Source organism: Vicugna pacos, chromosome 6 (assembly GCF_048564905.1).
Source record: "Vicugna pacos chromosome 6, VicPac4, whole genome shotgun sequence".
NCBI classification, from domain to species: domain Eukaryota; kingdom Metazoa; phylum Chordata; class Mammalia; order Artiodactyla; family Camelidae; genus Vicugna; species Vicugna pacos.
In genome coordinates, this window is record NC_132992.1 from 75,301,100 (window position 1) to 75,327,322 (window position 26,223).

Genomic DNA, 26,223 nt, shown 5'->3' on the forward strand with positions numbered 1-26,223 from the left:
GTAATAAAATATAGATGCTCAAAAAGTCTGAATGCGCTATATCTGTATATTTCTAGCTGCTTTTATTTACAGATATTTACTTTGGGATTCCTTTGATTTTAAACTGTGGGAAGAAAATCTGGACAAAAGGATAGAGATAACAAGGGTTATCTGTAATATTATACCTATTTTGCATAGGCGATGGGATGCCTGGGCCCCCTTTGTGGAATAGGAAGACTCCTTTGGCCATCAAGGCTTAAGTTGTTTTCTTTGGCTTTTCTCTGCTGGAAGGTAGAGAAGTTACAAACCCCTGAAAGGAGACTGAGGATGTGCGTGGCCCCGTGGAGTGAGGATGCAGTAGAGTGAGTGTGGAACATGCATGACTTAAGACACTGAGAGTCCCCTACCTCATTATGAAACTCACCTGATACTCACAAGTCAAGGGGACCCTTGTTCCTCCATTGACCCAATCAAAGTGTGGCTGGAATGAGATGGAGAAGAGTGAAGGTAAACCCAACCTCTGACCGATTCCCATCTCAAGCCACGTTTCCGAAACGTGATGGAGCACTGCATAGCTAAGACTAACCTGACCTCAAACCTGTCGACCAAGGGCAGAGTGACTTCGACTCCACCTCCACTAAAGATAAATTGATCTCTATCTCTAAAAACTTCATAAAACACACCCAAAATCTAGGATGTTTTTTAATGACTTATTGACTTTTCAGATTGTTCTTTAAGCTGTTTTTTAAACTTTAAAGGCAACACTGATAATGAACGCTTCCAAATGGTAAAACAGAAAATCCCCTTCAAATATAACCGGCCCGTAGAGGAGTGGCTGCAGGAAAAAGGTAACTGTCGTTAAAACTTTCATTTTAAAATCATTTGATTCTAAACCCTCATTTTTAAAGCCTGCAAATAAATGTTCCTTAAATGATAATCGCCTGCTGCATAAATGACTGTTTTAATTTTCATTATAATTTGTGTCAGCTTCCACCTGCCATATGTTGATAAATCATGCTATAATACATTGCCATTAAAATACAGTTAAAGGGACTAACATCTAGCTTTCTATCAGCATGACAACCACAAACAAGAAATTCCAGGAACCTTTAAAAAAGAAATGTATTATGGCAATTTAACCACTGCATGACATTATTTGTTAATTTGTTTTAAATTACCTCTTATACCAAAGCTTTCTAAAGAAATTTCAAAAAGCACTTTTTAAACTTACATCTTGAGATGGTTTTGGCTTTACTGTCTGTAGCATGGTTAGCAACAACCACCAAAAAAATCATAGATGGACTCTTGTAACCTAAACTGCTTAAAACAAATATTATAAAGGGAGCAAAGCTTTTTTTCTTTTTAACATCTGTTTTTAAATGAGGGAAAAAAAATAAGAAAGATGAATTTTGCCTTTAGCATTAAACTAACAGAGGCAAATATATTTCATAAGGAGCGAATTGCATCCCAGTTACTGACGGAAACTAAAAGAAATTAAACTCGTTTTACACTTTGGTTGTGTGATCCCCTTGTGTATTTGACGTTTCTGCAACAAAAGTGTACGTGGTTAGGACAATGAGTTCGAAAAGGAAAGACTAATGGGAGGCAAAACCAGAAGTTTCTTATTTGCTGAAGAAAACAACCACTTTGTTAATAAAAGAGGGCGGCGGTTATACCTGCTGTTAGAATTTTCTGTGTGGCTCCTAGTCATTGGATGTAAACTATAACCTTTCAATGAAAAAAATAACTCTCTCTTTAAGAAGCTATTTACTCTGGGTTTTTTTTTTTCCGAGCCAATATAAACTATTCTTGTCTCAAGACTTTAAGTAAGTTTTTAAAATATATGGAGAATTGATTGAGTTATATATAAAAAGTAATGGGGTATATTAATATGCAACTTAAAAAACAGAAGACAGCTACAGTTTTAAGTGGCGTGAAAACATTCAGACCTTTAAACACGGAAAATCCTCACAGAATCTTAACTGTTTGCCCTGTTTTTAACGTGTGTGGTCTAATTAAAAATAAATTAAGAATAACTCTAAAAAGCAAATAATTTTGTCTAGTAATCACCAGCTCATAAAGTCCCTTTAACATTAAAGATGATGATTGCCTCACTTCTTAAAAAGGATAGGACGACCAGATGCATGTCTGAGTCCATGTGCCTGAGAAAACTTTTTTGTTTCTTTCAACTTTCTGTTAATAATATTTTGTTTTCCTCCATTGCCTTTCGAAGTCTAAGTTCAATGGCATGCCAGGCATTTTCATTTGTATAAATCATTATGAAGTTCGTAGTAGGCTTTCAGTTTTCCTTGCGATAGCATTGTTACCAGCCGGCTTTCATACAGAAGGATACTTTCAAACACACAAGGAAACAAAGTCGAGTGGGTGGGACCGGGTGGGGGTGGTTCAGGTGGGAGGGAGGGAGGAATTCCAGCTTAACTGAATATGTGCATGTTTGTATATGCAAATAATATTGAAAAGAATTATTTGCACACTGGGAGTTTCCTCTCTTCTACATTGTTTTAACCAGAATTACTTTCTTGCTTCATTTAGGTAAGTAACATCTATTCGCTCTATTGCTTTACCTCTTCCTCTGTCCAGCTGACTTGCCCTTCAAAAGAAATAGAAAGTGTATTCCAGAAGACTTTGTTGGGACAAGGAATGGAAAAGGGTAAACCCAGAAAGATGATTAGACAGAGGTATTTGGAAGTACTTGGGATGCCCCTGTGGGGTTATTTCTGTCATTGGAGAAGAGATCTGGGTCACAGCATTTCCAAGTCTGTTTTCTGACTCTGTCTACTATTGACTCTCTGACCTGAGACAATCCACTTAACCTCTTTATATCTCAGATTTCCCATCTGAGGAGAGGAGAAATAATACTGCCTATTCCCCAAGGGTGTTCTGAGGTTTAATTAATTAGTCCTTGTGCAACACTGACTGGAGACGTGCAAAGATTTAATTTAAGCAGTATGTGAACTTGGTGTCCAATTGAGGTAACAATTAATGACTTCCAAGAGGATGGGCACCCAAAACAAAACACAAAGTCACCTGCTACGAATCCTGTACTAGAGCTATAACCAAATTTTGTATTATTGATGATAGAACAATGATCAGATTGAGATATAGAGATACAGATACAATCATGGTCTCTCCTTATAAAAAATACAGTTGCTTGTAATGAGTCTCGATAAGGAGATCTGGCATTGATTTTGAGGAATTTGGGCAAATGATACAACTTCCTCCACTCAGTCCCTTACATCCTTCAGTAGGGAGATGATAGCGATGGTTGTTTCTCACTTACTCACTTACTCCTGCTTACCTGAGAGAGAGAAGTTGATCAGAGAAAGAGATGGCAGGAGACTTGAATAGCTCACTATTTAGCTCACTATTCCTTTAGTGCCTGCCAGCTATTAACCACCTAATCTAAGGTACAGAGGGCTAAGAAAGGGTTTTGAAACAGAAGAAAGACCAATCTAGCCAGAATAAACCATGAAACAGACAAGCAAACAAAAATTCAATTACTTCAGTGGTTTAATCTTCTAGCCCAGGAAACGTATCTTGCCTTTCTCCGTTCTTGGATCAGTCTTGAACAAGCAAAGATCACTTTTTGGAGTGAACTATGGCTAGAATAAAGGAAATCCATCATTTCTAGCCAGTGTATTTCATTCAACTTTGCATTTCAGTTCTCTGACCTTTTTATTTGTAAGCATTAAAAGAATAGCATCACTAAGAAAATAAGATGAAGATACCATTATAAGTGTGAAGCACTTTTGGAAATATTGGAAATATAAAATCTTCTACCTGTAATCCATTATAACCATTAACTGATCATCAGTGTTGGACTATATACAAAAAAAGGAAAGGAACAAATGTTTTGGTTGGTTAACTGTTATGTGAATGGGAGGGATAGCCAGGCATTGGGGCTCTCTTACCTAAGGTACTGAATTTTAGCCCTAGAGATTTCCTCTTAGGCAATTTCTTACTATGTTAAGCCACTCCAAACACCTATGCAAGGCTGAGTGCATATTTATTCTCCCCTTCCATTGTGGCATTTCTTTTGTAGTAAGCTTGGGCTCCCAGGAAAAGCTACTGTCAAAAAATAAACAGTAAAGAGGTATGCGCTCCAGGCCATTACCCAGTGTCACCGTGCACTGAACTTTTTGCTGCATCTTATGTGGGAAATGAGAAGCCAAAGGATAGAGCATGATGCATGTGCATGGGGCACTGCAGGACTTGGTGGGGAAATAATGGAAATCTAGTAGATCTGTCTGATTGGACCCTTAGGATCTGGGCAATTCTCTTATCACTAAGGCCAGTAGATTCCATTTCCATACTCCAGGAATTTTTATAGAGATCGTTTTCACTGTAACAAAATTATCTGGCCAATTCTCCACACTGTAGTGTTTTAGTTTTCCAAAGGGGTGTTATTTATAAATCCTTCTTGACTAACATACCCTTTAGAGTCATTCAGTGAGTAAAGTTGGCTCTTGTACAAAGAGTTGCCTCTGAGCAGATGCAGTTTCCCTTCTCTGCCTCTTCCATTCCAACCCTTTTTTATACGTTAAGAAGGGATTCCACATTATATACCAGAAATTCAAGGATAGCTAATCATTGTGTAGACTTAAAGGCCATGTAATGGTGGTAGAGGTTTAGAGCCCAAACATCACAGTATGCTTTTATTCATGTTAGAGATTGTAGAGCAAAAACCTCCATCTTTTAAAAATAGACTTCCTTTTATTAAACAGGCAATTATAACAGAACATTGATCCCAGTCATTTATAGCTAAAATAATTCGGATGATTAGATTAAGAATGAATGAAGCATTTTCTGATCACTGGCTAAGAATGGAGAAAAAGTCAAAAAGGATCTATTTAATTTCATTAAAAATAATTTTTCATCCTTCTCTGAATGGAAAAGCTGAAGGAAATAATCTGGAGAAGTAATAGCACAGAAGGCCTTATTCTTAAAAAGCTATTCAGAGTTTTTTAAAAGTAGAAATAGTTGGGGGGGAGATAAGTTGAGTTACACCATTCTAAGCTCTATCCTGCCGTGATTTTTTTCTGATAGTTTTCTGTCCACAAAAGCATAAATGGTACCCAAATGGGAACTTCAAATAAGGTGAGCTACTATTTTCTTTAATCTACTAACATACTTTAATATCATTTGAAGCAGTTTTATGTGTTACTTTTTTTCCTTAGCACCTACCCCCCCTTAAAATTCATTGATTTTGAATGACATCTTTTTTCTTCCCCTCTCCCCAACTGACACAATCAATGCCTACTTATTTTCCGCATCTTAGAGATTTAGTTGCGTGATGTCATCTCCCCTCCCCCAAATTAATAAAGATAGGAAATGATCTGTTATGATATTTGTCTAACAGCAAGTATGGATAGAATAGTATGAATTAGGAAGATTTCTACAAAATGAGGTATTTGATGACTAAAATGTTTACTTTTATAAATGTACAATGAATCCAAGTCTCTTAACTGTAATCTAATTTCAGTTAATTTAACTGAATTATCAGACCTAGTTTTTTAATTCAGTGTTCTGAGTTACCTCACTGAGTTTTGATTTGCCATATATAATCTTTTTTAGTTTTCATCATGTCACTTTGTAGGTTAGAAAAATCAGTACAATAGGTGTTGATGATTTATTATTGTCATCACCTGATTTCGGGGTTTTTTTCCTCTCATCTGCAACTGCATACCCAAGAAGACTACAATACTGCTCATCACTGAACCAAGATTTCTCCTGCCTCATGATAAAGAAATTAGTGAACAAATACTCAATTATTCAGGTTATCTAGGGTTTTCAGCTAGACAGTGGAAGAGATAAACATAGTGAAATGTTACTTGCCAATGTTTGTACTGAATTTTTGTTATCCAATTTCTTCCCCTTCAATTGCTCAAGGAAACATGTTTTGATGCCTGGTCCAGTCAGACCAGGTAAGGCAAACAGAAAAAAATGTACGGGAATAATGATGTTTCCTCCACCCAACCCACTAGGCCGGCAGTTAACCATCTTCAACACCCAGGCGCAAATAGCCATCGGTGGAAAGGATAAAGGACGTCTCTTCCAAGGCCAGCTTTCTGGGCTCTATTATGATGGTTTGAAAGTACTGAACATGGCAGCTGAGAACAACCCCAATATTAAAATCAATGGAAGTGTCCGGCTGGTAGGAGAAGTCCCATCAATCTTGGGAACAACACAGACGACCTCCATGCCACCAGAAATGTCTACCACTGTCATGGAAACCACCACTACAATGGCCACTACCACAACTCGCAAGAACCGCTCTACGGCCAGCATTCAGGTAAGTTTTTCTCCAAAAATTAATTGATTCTGCATCTTTGTCTTTGAGACATTGCTATCATAATGAGTGTTGCTATGTAGCTAAAGAGTATGAATTGCTATGTTTATAGGAAGGATACCCACAGATGATGCTCATAGTAATAAGACCCAGGAGTAGAGCAAGACAAAGTCATTGTTACAGAAGTGGGAAAAGTCTTGTGTGCACTCATGGATTATTATTCCTATCATGTTCCCATCATAGTCATCCCTGAAATGGTAAAGCTGTTATTCAAAATGAGCAATGGACAACATTTTCACTATGAAATACTCCTCATTTTATTACCTTTTTTTTCAATAGCAGAAAGGGAAAGAGCAGAAAGGAAAATTTGTTACCAGCAGAAGACTTTATCCTAATTCAGTGCTATTCGCATCGTCCTCATGGCTTTGCTGGGACATGAATTGTTCATTTTTCAGGCCAATGGGTAGCATTAAACTAAGGGCAATTGAAGCTAGAGGTTCAACTAATCCTTATAAAATGCAGTATCTGTTTTTGATATTAAATGTTGATTAATATCTCATTATTTTTTGTCCACTTTGTTTCTTTTATATTTGAGCAAGATCCTAATTACATTAGAAAATGTGAAGGTGTGAGTTTAGCTATGTAGGGAGTCCTTAATTTTGTGGTAACGTTTTTGTTTTGTCACCTAAAAGTAATTATACTCAAGCTAAAGCTTAATGCTTTGCTGACTTCCTTGGCATTTCATAAATCTAGTTAGTAGCGGGTAGAAGGTTAATCGAGTTATTAGCCCTCAATACTCTGGCAAAAAAATAAGACATTTCATTGGCTTGTGGGGAAATGACCCCTAGCCTAGTTAGTGTTTGTAGAAAATTCAGTAGATCAGTACTTGTCCTTTGTTTCTCAGTTTTAAGGCATTATCCAGGGTTCAGCTGAGTCTTTGACATCTCCCTTCCGTTGACTTCAGTGGTCATTGTTAAAGTCAATAATCAATCAAAGCCCTTAACGTGTTCCCGTTCTTGTGAATTAAGATTACGTGAGTTAGGTAGAGGTAAAAGTGTGGTCTTTTCCCTTTTCTTTGAGCAGAAATATCCAGACACCTCCTTACGTGACTCCACAGGGACAATTTGAAGCAGATGCACTGATGATGTTATCAGGCCAATTTTAGGAGTTTTAGAAAAGCTACTAAGAACCTGGCTACTTAGCAGTCTTGCAGTCGCATGTGCTGTTACATGCATACCTATACAAGTGCTCCCAAAAAATAGCTTCTTCTCTCCTGATATTAAAGCAATAACTCCTGACACTTCACTATACTCGCTGAAAAGAAGATAAAAGGCAATATGTATTTCTATTATGACTCTCTACAGCTCAAGCGCAGATCTGTGTATTGTTGGTGAAAGGATAGTTCTGTCTGCACAGGTCTTGGCAGACTTGTTCTGTTTCTGTCAGAATACATTCCACTAACTCTGTGGGAAGCAGAGGAGCAAATGGCTTTTTCCTCATAGGAAAGGATGATCCTACAGTCTTTTCAAGGCCAAATTTTTACTGACCTCAGAAGGATTTACTGCTACATGGGGATCCAGGGACTAAGCCACGGTAATTATCGGTTTTTGGCTTTCCCTCCAGCAGCAAATACATAAATGGGAGCAGACTGGGTGAGTCTTTGCACAAACTAAGAGAGCCAGAGTAGGACACACGGTTCAAAAGCCTTGTTAGTGATTGTGACTCTAAACATCATAGAACCTGGTGTCATTTTAGAAGACAACAGCTGTGGACAGCTAGAGAATACCCTCTTTAACAGCCTCCTTTCTGGTGTTTCCTTTTTTTTTTAAGTCCAGTAATAATTGGATTATGTCTATATGTCTTTCCTTTTGCTTCCACAGATAAGGCTGTAAAAATGAGTTATAAATCTGTTGATGCTCTTTGTTATTAAGGGTGTATATATATATATAAAGTACTCTTGAAGGAAAGCCAACAGACTAGCTGAATTGGATTAGACTGGGATGAGGGATAAAAAAGCCCCATATTCTTTGTAAAGATTAGCTAAAAGAATTAACTATGCCAACTTTGTGTTCTTGCCAACTAGCCATGAGAACTTTGCCCTGGGCTTCATAAAAACTCAATAGCCTGCCCGTCTCCAAGTCTAACCCTCTCTCAAATACAGACTGTAGATGACATCAAGCTTTTGTTGTGACTGAGGACCCAACAACCCCTGGACTCTATGGATTCTTCCCAAGGTTTAGGACAGTTCCCAGACTCTGAAGATTTTAGATAAAGAAGGGCATTCTCAGGAGTTCTACTGTGTCCTGTGTCATCCAGCTAACTTTCTTGGATGAAGTGGACTCATAAAGATTTGATCTCTGGGAAATCCTCAGGAAAAAAAAAAAGTGAGGAAGACTGGATTTCACGTTCACTGGGTCCATCATTCATTCATAAGTTTCACCTATATGTGAAATCTTACAGCCATTTACAAGTGATACTCTGTTCTGTCTTCCTTTGCTTTGATAATATTGCTAGAGTAGCGTTGTCCTAAAGTTAGACTCTTCCAGGAGAAACAAAATAAGCATGTGTATTCACAAGTATAAAAATCTGGTTATTGAAAAAAATCTACAGCCTATTTCTTTAAGCATAAGGTAAGAAAACACCATGTGAGCACTTCCTTTCTGATAGACCTTGGTTAATGTTGATGTCAGATCAAAGGAAAACTGTGAAGTGCTTTTAGTGCTGCTCTTAACTGTGTGTGAATGTGAACAAATCGTTTTTTGAGTTTATATGGCCCTCCAGTGCTCCAGCCTCCTGGAAGTAATTGGCACTTTGATCTTTCTGATACCATAGCTTGTTACAGAACTACTTGAGAATTACAGGGACTATGTTAGATTACTCGCAGCTATGGCATCAGGTCCTCACCCTATATTAAGAAGGATATCTCTAGATGCTCTACTGATTAAAAAAGGAAGTTAAGATTGAGAAAGCAGGTAGGTAGGTAGGTGATAATTTTCAAATAAAGGTCTAGCACTTAGTAGATGCTCAATAAACATTTATCGAATAAATCAGAAAAAAAAGATAGGCTTTATTGCATACTTTATCATCATTTAACAATCAGAAGTGCTGTGGCTTGTGGAAGATTTTCCCTCCAAGGTGAGCAGTGTGCTTTGGACAATTTAAATTTTTTTATCAGTGGTGAAGCTATAGCAGGATGATTAAATGCATGGACTTGGAGCCAGACTGCTTGGGTTTAAAACCTAGCTCTTCTTCATATTAGCTAAGTGACCCTGGGTGACTCACATATGTTCTCGTTTCTATTGCTTTGAAACAACCTCCCATAACTTAGTAGCTTAGAGCAACAATTGCGTCATTAAATATCACAGTTTTATGAGTCAGAAATTTGGGCAGGGCTCAGCAAGGCGATTCTTGTGCCCCACATGGAATTGACTGAGGTCATTCAGTGGCTACTCTGGTCTGGGGTCTGGCTTCAAGCATGCACCTGGTGTCTTGGTGGGCTTACTAGGAATACTGGACTCAGCTGGATCCATGTCCCTCTCCATGTATCTAGGGCTTCTTTCACAGAGGGAGGCTCAGGGCTCCTAGAGAGAGTTTCTCAAGTCTCATTTTCAGGGAAGGATACATAAACCTCACTTCTCAATGGGAGGAGTAGCAGGAATTTGCAGCCAACCTAAGTCTACCACATTGGGTACTGGAGGGAGGGAAAGGTACTGCTGGTACTTACATCAAAGATTGTTGTGAGGATAACTGGGTTAATCACAGTCAAATACTTAAAACAGGCGTATCATGAAGAATATGATTAAATATGTTTTAACCCTATTATCATATTCTATCCTCAACATTTGGTATGCAGGTCAGTGCCTTCTCAAGCAAGGATCTACCTCAGAAAATGGGGCTGCTTCTCCTGACAGTAGTGCCCATGGTTCAGAGTAAGCCCAGGAGGTTTGGGAGGATAGGGATTTGAAGGAGGGTCAGAGTAGAGTTTGGAGGCTGAAATTAGTCCTGTCAAATAAAAAGTCTCTAAGATCTCAGGCATGGACTTCTCTGATACCTCACTGTGTAGCTTTAATTTTCTCTTCCATCTTTAAATCAAGTAGGAATTCTCTGAGCCTTGGACAATATGTTCTGTTATGAAGTATGTCTATGCATGCATCTTTTTGGTGTTGCAAAAAGAGGAATCCAGGATCCTTGCCATCACAGAGCTCGCAATGTAAAGAGGGAGGGAGGACTTGACATTCGCTATCAGTATGAAATAGTGACTTACCAATGATGGGGTGGGGTGGGGTGGGGAGTTGTGTATGGGATGGCGTGGCTGGATCTCATGAATGAGGTGAGAATGGAACTGGGCCTTGTAGAATGAGTACAGTTGGACACATGAGAGGAACAAATCTCAGGTTGGTTGAATGTCCCAAGCTAGGCTGACAAAGTCAGAGGTGATGATTCCTAGAGAGACAGCCAAGCCCAGCTAGCACAGAGAGTACATAGAGGGGGTTTGTGAGAGACAGGAGGCCCAGATTCTGAGTCTTAGTCTAAAACTGCCCCACACAGGAGAGGACCAAGGGGGGAGAACTGGGTCAGGTTCTCTGTGGGTCTTTCTCCCAGGAATGCCCCGGAGGTTATGCAGAAACATCCATCACATCACATCTTACCCTGATGTCAACAGGTTACTGTCACGACACTGATAGGTCAGCTTCTAAAATGGAAAAGCTCAACTCAGTCTACACTCAGATAAGCTTAGTTCTCATTCAGGATAGAAGGCAAAAATGAGAAATAAGAGTCTTTTAGTGATAACTATCAGCCGCCATGACCAAAATGTTCCTGCGAGAGAGGAGAGAGCCAAGAGGAAAATAATTCCAAGAATAATGTGAATTCCCCTACCTTGGCACTCCAGACCAAGTTGTTATCAATAAGAAAAAGAACTCAGTGTGTTCTGCGCAAATCACCATTTGGAATCGCATATAAGCTCTCAGCAGGATACTGACCGTGACCCACTTGTTTCTGTGCTGGGCATTGGAAAAGTCACCTTGACATTGGCCAGGACTGCCTGGCACCAGAAAATTACCAGAAAATCACAATGTTCAGCCTGGATTAGAACTACTCTAATAAACAGTAGAAATAAAAGACTTGAGAGCTTTGTGAGATTTCATTCTTACCTTAAACTCACAAATTTGGTGGTCAAGTGTGAACCACTTTCAGAAATTTCCAAAGGAAGCCACAATGTGTTAGGCTTTGTAACAACACCTGCGTGATGTTGTTAGTCCTTCTGGTCTGCTTCCAGTTTTAGGCTGGGGATGGTAAGAAGCACATTTCAGCCTTGATATTGGCTATTGCGAAACAAAACAAAGCAAAAACTTATGATTCAAAGCTTGATCCTTCACCTTGCATGTTCTAGATGGAGTCCCAGTGTGTTGAAGGGAAGAGAGGGAACTGAGAGTCTGGGTTTCTGGATTGCACTTCAGGTTTTTCCGGTTACTTAGTTGTGTGTCTCTGGGTGGATTGATTAGCTCCTCTAAGCCTCAGTTCCATTATCTATAAAATGGGCAGAGCATTATCTTTTCCATAGGCTTGTTGTGAGTACAAAATACAACCAGGTGTGGAAAGAACTTTGGCCATGGCCTGCCTGACCAGTTTCCACTAAATGCTAGGCATTTGGAAAACCACCTCAACCCAAGAGACTCTGTCAGGACTCCCAGATCCTCAAAGAGCTTAGCCTTCCTGTACGGCTGGATAAGCATGAGAACAATTTTGTTTACATCCCACACAAACCCACAATCACCCAGGATTTCCTTTGCAGGTGCCAGATTGAATCACAGCCCTGAACTCGTCAATTAGAAGAGATTCCTGCAGTGGGAATTAGCTTTGCCGGGGGGTCATTACATACAAAGTGTTCTGTTAGAATGAAGCATATGAAATTATGAAACTGCCATTTTTTTGGAGATCAAAATGGGCAAATATCAGCAATTTCACGTGGGTCAACCAAAGACACAACACACCCATTTACGGCATGTCGTCATCCATGGCGTTCTGAGATTCTGGCTGGAGCACCAGATTTTCCCAGAGGTCTTTGAATAATCAGACTGCCTTGGGATTGGGGTATGAGATTAATCCACCTTATTCCAAATGCCTTGCCATAACAGGAGGTCGAGTATGTTATACTTAGCCCCAAATTATCCCCTCTGGGCCCCTCCACCTTTTCCCGGCTGCCACCAGCTTGGTAGAAGTGAGACGAGGAGTCCACACGGTTTCCAGTCCCTCTCTTTTACCACAGACAACAGAGCCTCCAGGGGAAGTGTATTTTTAGGATCAAGGCTCAACTAATATTGATTAACAGCCTTACATAACGTAAGGCTTCAGGGCCCGCTCCTTTCCTGCCAAGCCTCATAACTGGGGGAGGCACTGAGATCTGTCAGTCTAATTAGAGTTTAGCTGCCAGCCAAGAAATATCTTCTGTTTCCTCCTTACCCTCATGCAGGTGCTTTCTTTTCCCCTCTCAGAGCATAACTGAGGCGGGGACAGGAGGTGGAAATTGGACTCTAATTTACTCATTACCTGGTAAAACTCTCTAGTGACACTTTCTCTCCGGAATTGCACAGTTCTAATGGGAGGGCGGGGATTTCAATGGGTTTACTTACCTCTTCAAAATTTATATGTTGGCAATACAAATAGATCAGCACTTTCCAAAGCTGAGAAAGTCGCGAAAAGAGTTCTCTGAGAAGGCCCTTGTCACATACAGGCAGGAAGTCTGCGAGATGCTGGAAGTTGTACAGATGCCCTTATAATTAGGTTGTAATATTTATAGGGTAGAATTTCCCACCAGAACCCGCTAATGCAGTCCTGGATTTTATTCTGAGACATCGGCACAGGTGAGAAGGAAGAGGGGGCAGCTCTTGGCTACTCACTGCAGAGGTCCCCGAATGTTTCTAAAGCCCCAGTGCTTTTTCCAACTACCCAACAGACTCCTTGGCCGAGAATAAAGCCTGAGTCCTGACCATGTGATGTATGGATCTCCTCCTTGCTCTCTCTCTGGCCATATTTTCTACCACTTTGCTCCAGGCGCACAGGTCTTCCTGGTCTTCCTGACTATAGAGCCAGGATAAGGGAGAGGCGCGTGAGGGCTGTACAGTCACAGAGGTGGGTCTCGTTTGTGTTTAAATTGTTGACTTTTTTTGAGGATCGGGGATTTTTTTCTGCTTTGATGTTGACTTTATTGCCATAAAGTATTCTTTATGTGGATGACTGCGTTTGGGGCTGTCCTTTTAAATGTGACACATCTGATGAGGACCTCATGGTCAGTCGCAGCCCTGCCTGAACACACCAAGCACGTCTGTGCCTTCTCACTTGCCCTTTCTTCCGCCTGATGCAGCTCCTCCCAGCTATTTGCATGACTCACTCCCTTACTTTATCCAGATTTCTGCCCATCTGGCACCTTCCAGAGAGGCCCTCCTTGACCATCCTCTGTAGGAGAGCACTCTGTCACCTTCCCCTTCCTTGTCTCTCATAGCAGTTATCTCTGCCTGACATTCTATCATGTATCTATTTGTTAACTGTCTCTATTTAATGAAATGTGAGTTCTAAGATGGAAGATCTTTGTTTCAGGCACTGTCAGAGCCCAGCAGCACAGAGGAAACCCTCAGTCAATATGGCTTGAAGCAAATGAGTGGGCAACAATCCACCAGCACCTTCTCAGGGAGTACATATGCCTCGTGATTCAGACTGAATCTCACTTCCGAGCACCCTGCCCTCCAGAGGTCCACACTCAGGCGAAGGCTCCCCCGTGGGGCGATTATCAGCAGGGGTATTGCCGCCCTTAACTCCTTACCTTAACAATAAGGAGTCCGGGAGATGTCTCCTTGTATCTGGTGTACAAGATTGTTCTTGTTGACTTCTGGTCTTAAATTCTCTTTCCTTAGAACTTACTTGTCATCACAGTAGCTTCTAGCACTGAGTTTTCAAAGCACTTTTGGAAATGTGGTATCGCCCACTTCCCCACTCCACTTTCTTTCCTGTATTCCTCTCCCAAATTATTTAATTCTTAGTTCTCCTAAAACCTACCTTTAGATATAGGCAAATAAAAATTACTTTAATTGTCCCCTGCTTCTATCCAATTCTATTGGTATGGATAGAAAATTAACTTGGGGTTCATTTACTTGGTTGCACATCCCTGGGTAGATTAGCAGGAGTTTTCTATCTGCTTTCAGTTACTTTTTGTTGTTGTTTTTGTCTAATTACTGAATATGTTATATGAGCCCACTTATTCCTGGTCCTGACCATGTGATTCATCGGGCTCCATAGTTACTTGTTTTCTTCATGTTCTTTTGAAAAGAGTTTGAAATATACTATGAGAAAGCGCTTGATTGAGAGCAGGAATAATCTCTATGGAGTTCTTCACGCAACACTCAGGGCCTGCCACGGTGCCTGCCACTAAGTGGGGCTCAATATATGTTTGTTGAAGAAAAGGAAGGTGTATTAAGTGAATGAACGCCTATCTGCAGCGGGAAGGGGCAGCGAAGGGGGGCAATATTATTCATGTTCAAGGTGGACAAAGACAGCCACAGACAAGGGAAGCAGCCTCCTATGAAGGAAGGAGTCCATTGAAACAGGTGTCAGGAGACTTCCGTTGTAGATAAAGAAGTGATTAAAGCCATGACTCTAGGTGGACCTTCAATTCTTAGCTGTGAGATTTTTGGCTAAGTTGCTTTTTGGAGCTTAGTTTCATGGTTATAACATCATCTTCATGGATGGGTTAAGATAATATAGGTCAAGGGCTGAAATTGGTGCAACTCAATGAAGGATTGTTGTGGTGGTGGTTGTTGTTACATTAAACGAGATTCCAGTCCAGGTCTCTAGCATCTAGTTGTTTTTGTTTTGTTTTGTTTTTTATTCTTTAACTAAATAACCATTTGCCTATGACATGGCGATTAGCTTCCTTGGGTCTCTACTCTTTTCTTATTTAATAAGTATTAGGGTAGATTCACACTGTCTCCAATATTTTCATTTTTTTAGCAGTATGTAACACGGTGCCTTGTACATACAGACAGTTGAATGGATGGATAAGTGAATTGAGGAGGGCGAGGGGAAGGGGAAGAAAAGTTGAGGAGAAGAGAGGAGAAAGTAAGCAAAAAATACTCTCGCTGTGTTGCTGTAAGTATCTGCCCATTTCATCAACTGGATGACTGAGGTTGAGAGAAATGAATAGAATATCTTTAATATAATTGAAATTATAATACAAATAATGATTTCTTTTTGTATTCCCCTTCTTGGCTGAAAGCTTTCAGAAGGAGTTCCACAATGACCATCTTTATGTAGAAGATAAAGTACTTAATAAATGTGTCTTGAGTTGTCAGAAAGAATCAATGATTCCAGTTTAAGTTAAGGTCCAAGATTTTTTTTTTTCCTGACAATGCATCTCTTTCTTTCTATTTCTACATGACAGGGAAATGACTCTAAGCAGCCATCACTGCTAGCCAGGCTTCGGGAAGGAGATTTCCATTCTGTCTTCGACAAGGCAGTAGGAGGGGTGGGGTGCGCTTTCAAACCTTTCTGGTGCCTGTTTGAATGATTGTAAAAATTACAAGTACACTGAGGCTGTTATGACAGCCTTGCCTTTTGAAATCTTCTGATTAATGCCTTGGGTTGTCTGGAGAGCTATTTCTGTTAGCTACATGGAGAATGTAAGGTTCTCCTTGTTTTTGTTTGTTTGTTTGTTTGTTTTTGTTTTTCATCATACAGGGATGAGATGTCTGGGGAAATAAATGCACATCATATCTGGGGTGGCTGGGAGTCAATGAGAGAATTACTCGATGGAAATTTGATTGACTTATGTACATCTCTCTCTCATTCAATCTGATTGTGTGTGGGTGTGTATGAGAGAGAGATGGAGAGAGAGAGGATGCTCATATGTGTTTGCATGTATTAGCTGAACAGTACTTCTTAAACTGGTTTGTGTATACAGATCACCTGGGTGGTCTAATTAAATCACAGGTTCTGATTCAGTTATGGATGGAGCCCAAGACCATGCATTTCTAGCTGGCCCCCCAGTGATGTCAGGCTATAATACATGGCCCTCACTTTCTGGAGCAAGGATATTTGTAGTTCCTTGCTGAGTAGTTGTAGCATCTGTTTACCTATGTCTTCCAAATGGTCACCCCAAACAAGTCTCTTCAAAACAGGAGATCTTGTTAACCCAAAGCATTATGTCAGAGAAAGAGCAGATACCCAACTGAGGATTAGCAAAGAAAAGTTCATCCCATCAGACAGTCCTGCTCCTGGTCCCCAACTCCTGTCCCTCCTCTGCTACATAGCCCCGAGGCAGATGGGGAAAAAAAATTGGTAGATTTTAACTTGTCACAATATTTATCCCCCATTCTGAGAGGTGACCTCCAATGAAAGCAGAAGGACATGAATGATTTTAATCCGCAGTAACAATGGGAAACTAGTCCTGGCCATCTTGAGTGGTATAAATATATAAAATGACAGAATTTTCTCCTCTACCTCTCCACGTCCTCCCCCCAGATACTGAGAGAGACACATATTCATGCACCCACAGCTCACACTATAATGCACAATGAAATTTCACCCGGCCTTTATCTCAGGGCTGCTCTTCTGATGATTAATGCCCCACTGGCTGGGAAGCTATTCCACTGAAGAAAGACAAGGAGAGAGGAAGACACATGAAATATATCTCTGAGGCCATTTCTCATTATTATTATGATCATTATTAGTTCCTTACTGCCCTATCTGTCCTGTTAGAGAATGCTTGATCTATCGGCAAGGGGGAGGGGATGACATTTGAAAGTGGATTTCATGAGGGAGAAATGAGCAAGGACAGAGACAGAAACAGACCCTTTTTTGCTAAAGAGAACTGACCTGGATAGGGTTTTGTTGTTGTCATTTATTTTTGGTTTTGTTTGTTTGTTCTGTTATTTTTTGCTGTTTTCATTTTAAAGCCAAATATAATAGATGCCTCCATCTGTGTCTTCTTTGTTTTTTATTCCTCCCCCAGGCATTTATTTTTGCATGTGTTCTTTTGTCTTTATTGAGTCTCTGTCTGCAAGAATCAATACGGTATAACGTATGCAAATGCTATTCCTGACCACTTATGTAAAAGACTGGACAGAATAATTTCATTGCTTTGTAACTCCCAAAATATAATTGCCTGCACATCCTGGTTGATTTCAAGTTTCTGAAAAGGCTACTTTTTAAAAAAAGAATTCTATGTTTGTGTTGTATAAACCACAGTGTCTGATTCAAAGAAAGGGTGATTGCTAAGTAGTTTCTGGCTCTGTCCCTTAGGAGGACTCCACAGCAGTGGTCCTCGTTGGAAAAATGGGGCCACAAGCAAAGCACCGTCACAACCCATGTGTCTGCTGATGAAACGGCAGATTCGTTAACTGAGACAGAAAGGACCACAATCTGACTTAGGAAAGGGTTGAGTTTATGAGGCTATGGAATGTGTAGCTGGGGACCCACATGCAACTTCAGTTTTAGTTGGATTTTGTGTTTGGTTAACAACTATTTGGGTGAACTGAGTACCTAGAGTGGGCCACACACCATCCTAGGCATTTGGCCTGTAGAAATACACAAAACAGACAAAAGACTCACCTTCTTCGTGGGCCATATATTCTATATCACAAATATAGGGCACCTCCTGAGTGCCAGGCTGTGGGGAAACAAAGAATGGAATAAATATATTTCTGCCTTAAAGGAGCACACAGTCAGGAGGGCTCAAATATTTTCTGAATCGGAGCAGTCTCGTTTTTAGGTCAGTTTTCTACAGAAACTTCAACCCCCTGATCTCTTATTACAATTGCAGAGGCACCAACCATCCGTGTTTATACAGGTCAGCTCAATTGAAGAGTAACAGAGAGTAAGGCCTTTCATTTCTATTCAGAAAAAAACAACTTCAAATGTAAACAGTGTCTTTGTTGACCGACAAAGATGGCCATAGGAAACCCCGTTAAAATAAAGTTACGGCATGTGAAACATATTGGTCTCGAGGACTCAGTTTACAGTATTTATTGCAAATATTTTGTGTAGTAGTTTGAGATGATACTCTCATGGAATGTTTCCACTGGAAGATTCTCAGTGATCATCTAATTATTGAGCCCCACACAACTAGCTGAGCTTTAGAGATGGGCCAACTAGATGGTTTTATCCATCAAAACTGTCTATCTAGGGGCAAATTGCTTGCCCACCTTTTGTAATTTAAGCAATAAGCCTGTATTAATTTCATGTTTTAATTTAATTTTTATCTAAATCATGCATTTACATAGCTTAAAACTTCACATTGCACCCACTCCCATTACTTCAGGGCAGACACATCATTATTTTAGCTGCTAGGAGGTTAGCTGCTGTATTTTTAGTAGATAAATATATTATTTTAATAGGTATTTTCATAGGTATATAATATACCTAAACTTACTATCCAGGTACAATTCCAGTAAGAATCATTGTGCTACCAACTCCTTCTGTATACTGGAAAACTTTCCTCAGGGACCTCTATTTTTGTGGAGTGTTTTTTTTCTTTTCCCTAACACTTATTCTCCAGCCATCTCAGAGAGCATATAAATTAAATAATACATATAAGAGCTCTGAATATTCTACATCCAGAAACGAGCATAGCTCAGTCTTTTGCTTCACACCAGATGCTTGTACTTTTAAGAGGGGCAAGGGTTAGAATTGTCACTTTGGAGTTTTTATGCTGTGAAACGTCAGACAAAGTGTTTGCATGCCGTCAAGTTCCATCACGCAGTGTTTGGTGATAAAGTCTGTTCACTGGGCTCAGCTTCCTTCAGCTCTATCATTGTAATGTATTTATTCGCTTTACTTTACTTGTGCTAGTTGACATAGATACTGTAGGAAAAGAATTTCTCCATGTATTCCCCATTCCTCAGGAGGAATAATATATTCTAAGAGCACAGATGGGGCTCTACAAAAAAAATTATGAATTAATGTTGGGTATATATGGATATATACACTGGAAATCGGATTTGATTAAGTCATTATACTAAGTATGAGCCAAAGGTTACATTTATTGGAGGAGAGATGATTGCAGGCCAGTATGAGAGAATCACAAAGAGAAGGTTTTAGGGGGAGATTTAAGCAGAGAAGATGAGGATGTTCCCAAGGCTATTTCTACAGGGAACCATTTCTATCAACATTGCTAACCAGAAAACAAAGATTGCTGGAGGCTTTGAATTAGATCAAAATATTTGAAGAATAAAGAGGATAAATAGCAAAATCCACCTCCGAAGCCGTACGGAAAACACCACGCTGCTGCACAGAGAGCCCCTGTAAAGTGTTCTTTTGACTCCAAAAGCTACAGGGAGTTATGCTTTGTTTGTTTGTTTGTTTTTTGTTTTACTTTTTTTTTCATACGGGGTCATTTGGAGTGAATGTCTGGACAACCTATTTTTATATGTTGTACTCAGCAATAATAACAACTAGAAGGAATGATAAATTACATAAAACAAAGCCAATCAAGTCATTGCTAAGAGGGGCATTAAGGCGTGTTTGTGTTTTTCTCTCCCCCTCATTTTCAGTAAACTGTATTATTTGGGTTTCTTTCGTCATCACAGTAGGTATTTTTGTAAGAGAGTGTTCCTCTTTCTTCTGTTGTAAACACTTTTCCCATCTCAGCATCCTTTTTAAATTCAAGAGACATCCTCCTTTGCAATGTACAACAAAAGGCGGCCATTATGTTACAAAATATCAGAGATGGCTTTGTCACGTCTGGCGCTGTTAAATCATGTTGTGTCCTAAAGAGCTTGGTAAATGAGGCCGAGGAGGTGAGTTGACAATTGAACAAGGCCTCAGTCAGATCTCCCAGGCTTCCCCGAAACTCCCTGAGGAGAGACAGAGACCCAGGTGGTGGGTGCAAGTGTTTTCCCTTTAAAGCATCGTGAAGATTCTGGCAAACCTTATTTTGGGTTTTGCTTGTAAGACAGAGGCAGCATTTGCAAAGGGGGGTCTTTGTAGTCTTTTTTTTTTTCCTCCCCAGCATTTAATTTAAATCCAAGATGGTGGTAGGGAATTAAAAGAAAAAATTAATTGCTCAATAAATAGTTGGTGGCTCTTGCCTACTGCGTGGAAGGATCTGGATGGAGATGGAAGAATGAATAAGACAGATGTATGCTACCTGTCCTCGTGGAGCTTGTGTGGAAAGAAGGCATAAAACAAACTAATTTCACAAGTAACTATTTAATCACAAGCATGAGGAGTCCATGAAGGAGAACAGACTGCTAAGAAAGCAGAGCGGGGTCTGCGCTAATGTTCTGTTGGGAAGATTTCCTTGAGGATGCAGTGTTGGCGTTGCGCTGTTTAGGATGCACAGTTAGGTAAGCAAAAGAGGAGGATAAGAAAAGGTGTAGTAAGCAAAGGGAACAGCCCATGCTAAGGCACTACTGTAGGAATCATGCTGTATCATGTTTCTCAGCCTTTGGTCTACAGTTTGGCTCTAAAGTTTGGAAACATACCAGATTTGACCATGGTAAGTGACCAGTTAGTGCCCACACTTGAAGGGCTAGCAGAAGGCCACTCAAAGGGTTTCCAATGGGATGAAGCACCATCCCATTATTATGACAGATGTGGGACTGGTTGAATGATAGTTTCCAAAGCTGGGTTGAATGGCATGGCCATGTTGAATGGGCTTCATGGTCTCCTGTTCTGAATCCTCTAGATGACTGGCTCCAAGATGTGTCAAAGGCACAAATTTCCTCAGTGAAAATCAAAGATGCCAATAGTTTAGGGTAAAGCTTCACAGATGCATGTGTAAGGACTGATAGAAATGCCTTAATTGTGTTTATCACAGTTTTGTAAAATACATTGAACTGTGTTTGTTTGTGAGTGACCGTACACACAGAATAGATCATAAAATTATCAGGGATGCCATGTCATGGAACCTGTCGTATATTGTAATATCAAAACACCATGTCGTATGTATCTAGGTTTTCAGATTTTATAGCCACCCTGTGTTTCACTCTCTTGCTTCTCCAACAGAACACCAGTAACCAGAAATCAGTCATTTGAAAACTTCTAATCCTTATTTTTTCATGCTTTGCCTTGGTTTTTCTTTCTGCTTGGTGGAAACTGTGGAGTTCAGTGGAAGTTTTCTTGTAGTTTGAGTACCCTCTTTATTTAATTTTGTGATAAAAACACTGAGCCGGAAGCCAGAGATAACGTGCCTGATTCAATCCGTACATGTCAATTTCTGTTTGATGGTGATTCTTTCCCCTACTTCTTCCCACGCTCCCTGTCCAGGCACAGCCGAGGCTTCGGTGATTATCAGACATCACACCTACGCTGTCAGTTACGCCTCCTGCTTTAGGATTAGATTCATTTATTATCATTGTTCTGATTATTAGTAGTAAGAGGGGGCATCTCCACCCAAACCTGGATGAGCAGTAGCTTTCACAGTCTTTGCCTCCAAACTTAAGCTTGTTGGAGTTTTAAACCCAGATGATTTCCTTCCTTCTTTAATGGTGTGGAGCATTCAGTTTCCTGTATTGTACTTAAGTGCTATTGTAGATCGCTCAAAAGACAAGGCATTCTTAGAAGATTCTTCTCGGTGGGGAGGGATGGCATATTCCCCCTGAGTGTAGGATTCACCAGCTAGTGGACACCAATGGCGTCTTCTCTTGGTAACAGGACTACTTTGAAGAAGTATTTGAACTGGCAAAGGATGCCTATTATCTCGCCTCTCTTCTTCTTAGAAAGGCCCCAGTTTCTCATCCTCAAAAGCGCACATGGCTTTGACTCCTGTGCTGACTCCCAAAAGGAACACTTATTTTTTTGCCTTTTTGATGGAAGTGTCCCCACCGCCATCACTAATGGAATGGCAGCATGGCCCAAGCAATTTAAATATAGTGTTGGTCCTTCGACAACATGCTAGTTCTTTCAGACTTCTTTCCCAGACTCAAAGCTCAACATATCTTCTGTGCTTAAAACTACCTTTGTAGTAAGATCATCCAGACAGCTTCAGGAAAAGAGATCAGAAGAAGTCTTGGAGGAGAGTCCAGGCTTTTATTTTATTATTCTTCACTTTATCTTTCAACAAATCAGAAGAAAGCAATGTGATTCAATCCTGATTATGTAAAATGTTTACACTTTAAATTGTAAATGTCTCTCAATGATACAGTTTCTGCGGATAATGCTCCATGGACTTTCTGGAAGAATAAGTATGATGATTCATCACCAGGTTTAAGGTGTCCAGGCACTTAAGTGGCTCATTGATACAATTTCCTAATCCTCATGACCCTGAATCATAGCCTCCTAGACTATTAAACTTTTGCCTATAAAATGAAAGGTTTGTCTCAGAATCCCAGAGTGGACCATCCTTCAAGGACCCCAGCCTCTCAGCTCACTCATTCAGCAAACCCAGGTGGGGAAGGCAGCGTGATTACTACCATGGACCAAGCACTCTTCTGGACCCTGAAGTAGCAATAAAAAGAAAAACAGATCATTGTAACTGTGGTTCTAGTTCTTATGGAACATACCTTCTGGGGGCAGGGATGGAGTCTGCCAATAAGTCAATCAGTGAGAGAATATACTACACACTGACAAATGCTGTCAAGAAAATAAAGCAGGGAGATGTCACACAGGGTTAGTGGTGGATAGGTATTTTAAAGACAGTCTCTCTAAGGAGGAAAGATTGAAGCTGAGACTTCAATGACAAGAAGACTCAGGTGTGTAACCTCTGGGGAAAGAACGTATGTGGTGGAGGGATTGTTTAGTGGAAAGGCCCTAGGCTGAAACATGCTGGGGGAGTTCAAAAGAAGATAACCAAGCTGGAACAAGAGGAGATCTGGGTGAGGCAGGGTCTGAGAGGTGAACAGAAACTCAGTGATTCAGAGCTCACTAGGCTGTGGAAAGGAGATAGGATGTTATTAAAGTTCAATGTTAAGCTGAGTAGTGGAGTGCCATGATGGGATACGTGCTTTTTAAAGATCACTCTGGCTGCCATGTAAGAAAAGACTGTAAAGGAGCAAGAGATGAGTCACAGATACCTGTTATGTGAGTACTGCATCAGTTCAGGTAAGAGATGACGGTGGCTTTAACTAGGACAGCGACCAGGCCCTCGCTACATAACAACCTGGCTTGATGGTCTTGTGATACATCTTTGCATTGCCCTGAATTGCTAAACCTCTGAAACCTTAAACCCTACTGTCTCAATCCTCATGCTTAAATTCAGTTGCTTTCCTGCTTCATCAAGTTTCCATTAGTCTATAAATCGCTTCTCATTACGGCCCTCAACTCCCTTCTTCCTCTGTTGTATTCATTCTAGATCAGTCCAAATGGTTTCTATCCTCTACCCAACTGGAATAGTGCCTTCAACCTGCCTTAGAAGCCTTTTATTTTCTTTGATCAGCAGCCCCCTCACCTCTAACTTTTGATCAGTATCCTTTCAACCTCCCAACTCAGTTCCCTTCTGCACCTCTGCACCACTGTCTCAAATGCTGCTTTCTTACAGAAGAAAATGTTCATCAATCTCTGCACCACTGTCTCAAATGCTGCTTTCTTACAGAAGAAAATGTTCATCAATCATGAATTTCTTCAAATTCCTCTACTTCTGAGTTCACCCGCGTCAGTGCTCACTCTAGGAGAATCCCTTCACCCTGCTGTTCAAAATCGTGTGCTCTTAATCCCTCTACTCTGGACTCTTCCTGAGCGTTTTGACATCATTATGTTCATTTTCCAGCAGTGCCATTAATATAATCTCTTCAAGCCTATGCATATATCCAAGGCTTTCCCATCTTAAAAGCAAAATCAAAAGAGTAAGTAGTTCTATGAACCTGCTTCCCAACCTTTCCATCAGCTACCTGCTATCCCCAGATGAGGACTCTCTTTTATTCCTTTATACTCAAATTTCTTGAGTATTATACTCTCACCAATTTCCCTTTCTAAACAAGTGACACCTATTTATCGCAGAGAAAAGTCACAAGTAAACAAATTCCAGCTATGATCTCACCCTTCACATAGAATCATACCTATAAGGCCATCCTTGTCTTCCTTCCCTTCCTTCTCTGCTCATATTTCTTGCATGTACCCAGAAGTCCAGTCACACCCTGCTTTTATTTTGAAAATGTTGTTTTTTCTACCTGGGAACGTCTAACGTGCACAAGAGCATGCTTCTTCATCTGTGAAGTGGAGATGGTAAAGACGTCAGCATTCCCGTAGGGCTATTGAGAAAATTTGTTCAACTATTTCATATGCGCAGATTAGTGCCTGGTTCATGGGAAACGCTCAGTAAATGTCAACTATTATCATCATTATTATTTTTGTTCTTTTACCCACTCTCTCTGCCTGGAAAAGTAATAACCCCTCAAGACTCTGTTCAAACACTGCCTGCTTGGTGAGTTGCCCACCTTCACTGCCACCCCGTCTCACTCTGCCAAGTGCAGGTTGGGGTCCTTTTTTCAGTGGCTCCACAACAGCAATGAACTTCTATGCATATGTTATATCAGGACCTCGTCACACTTCTCAGACAAGTAGATTGAGGTGGGGAATTTAAGAACCTAAGCCATGTTTCAAACCAAGCAGTGGCTGGGCTCTCTGTTTAACACCAGAGCCTCTAGAGAACCCATCTGTGCTGCCGTGTGAGTCCATAATGACTTCTCAATTAGGTTCCTAGTCCATTTCCAAGCCTTCCTTTCCACTGAGATACTTCAAGCATATATGAATGGGCCATAAATAAGCTGCCTAAAGATAGAGAAAATTAAACCCATTATCTTCCTCTCAATGTTATCGGAATATTTCAGCCAACTAGAAGGAAATTCTTCAGAATGGTGTTCGCTTTGTGTTAGTGTGTGTCCATGTATTTGTGTATCTTGGAAACTTTCTGTCTATGAAGAACCAGATAATTATATTTAAATAAATGGTCAAAGTTGGCAGCTTTTGTTTGAAGCCCTGTTTTGGACAATATATGTAGATAGAGAAAACTAAGAGTTAAGATACTGAGTGAGTTTCACTCTGTGTATTTCTACAGTTATGACAGTGGAGGCTATTAAAAGCAGTATTTATCTGTATATGTGTTCTATACCGATGTAATCTATCTCTCTAATTAGATAGTCAATTATTTTTAAAGAGCTGCAAATAAGCCCTATAAGGATGTCATAAATGCATTCCATTTAGAAACATCTTGCAGACAAATTTTGTTTTTATTCTTTGTATATCCTCCTGCAGCCTTGAAAGAACAACAACGACAAAAATCTTATTACTCAACTAATTCTAGAAGCAGATCATTACTGCCTAGTAGTATGTTAATCATGCTTATTACCATTCTTTCTCCTTAGACATCATTATGCTTTGGGATAGAAAAGGTGGGTGGCGTGCGAGTCTCCATGGAGAAATGAATGGTGGGAGTAGGCAGTCTTCTCAAGAGATACAATGTTATTTTCACGCAAAATTTCCCAAGTAATAAAAAGGGGCTTGAAAATGGTGATAATGTATGATGTATAAGTGGAATTATTAGTGAGAGCTGTATCTTTTTCTTCCATAGGATCTTTTAAGATGTAGACAAATTGGAGGTAGGTAGGCCAGACAGAGGCAAGATTGATTAGGGGAACTGAAGGAATGATTTATGAAGGATTAAAGGAAATAAATATGTATAGTTTGGCTAAATGACAAATCAGAGGAAATGACATTATGGACCACAGATATTTGTGAGTGGCTGGTCACAACGAGAGCAAGGGATTACTTAGGTCATGCAATGAAATCGGGGTGGGGGATTGTAAACTCAATGTCTGGATTTTTTTTTTTTCTTGACTGTGAGAATTATTAGATTATATAAAAGAGCTATCCCAGAACCTACTGCTTGGATTAAAGCAAGAGACACAAAGGCAGGGTGTGGCAGCATGAAATCGCTAATAGTTTCCTTGATTCTGAGCAACTTGTTACCAGGAAGTTGGCCTTACTTGTTTTTAATCCCTGGGATTTAA

General features: G+C 40.2%; 1 protein-coding gene across 14 annotated transcripts in view; it reads left to right on the top strand.

Moving 5' to 3' along the window:
* The window catches only part of NRXN3 (neurexin 3), a 1,622,069-nt gene that overhangs the window by 1,452,051 nt on the left and 143,795 nt on the right, over positions 1-26,223 (top strand). For 12 of the 14 annotated variants that reach the window (XM_072963522.1, XM_072963513.1, XM_072963517.1 and 9 more), the window contains 2 exons: positions 738-827; positions 5,985-6,292. In XM_072963522.1, coding sequence (XP_072819623.1) covers positions 738-827; positions 5,985-6,292 — 398 coding nt within the window. The remainder of the gene's footprint in view (positions 1-737; positions 828-5,984; positions 6,293-26,223) is intronic. The other 2 variants (XM_072963518.1, XM_072963521.1) reach the window with 1 other exon arrangement.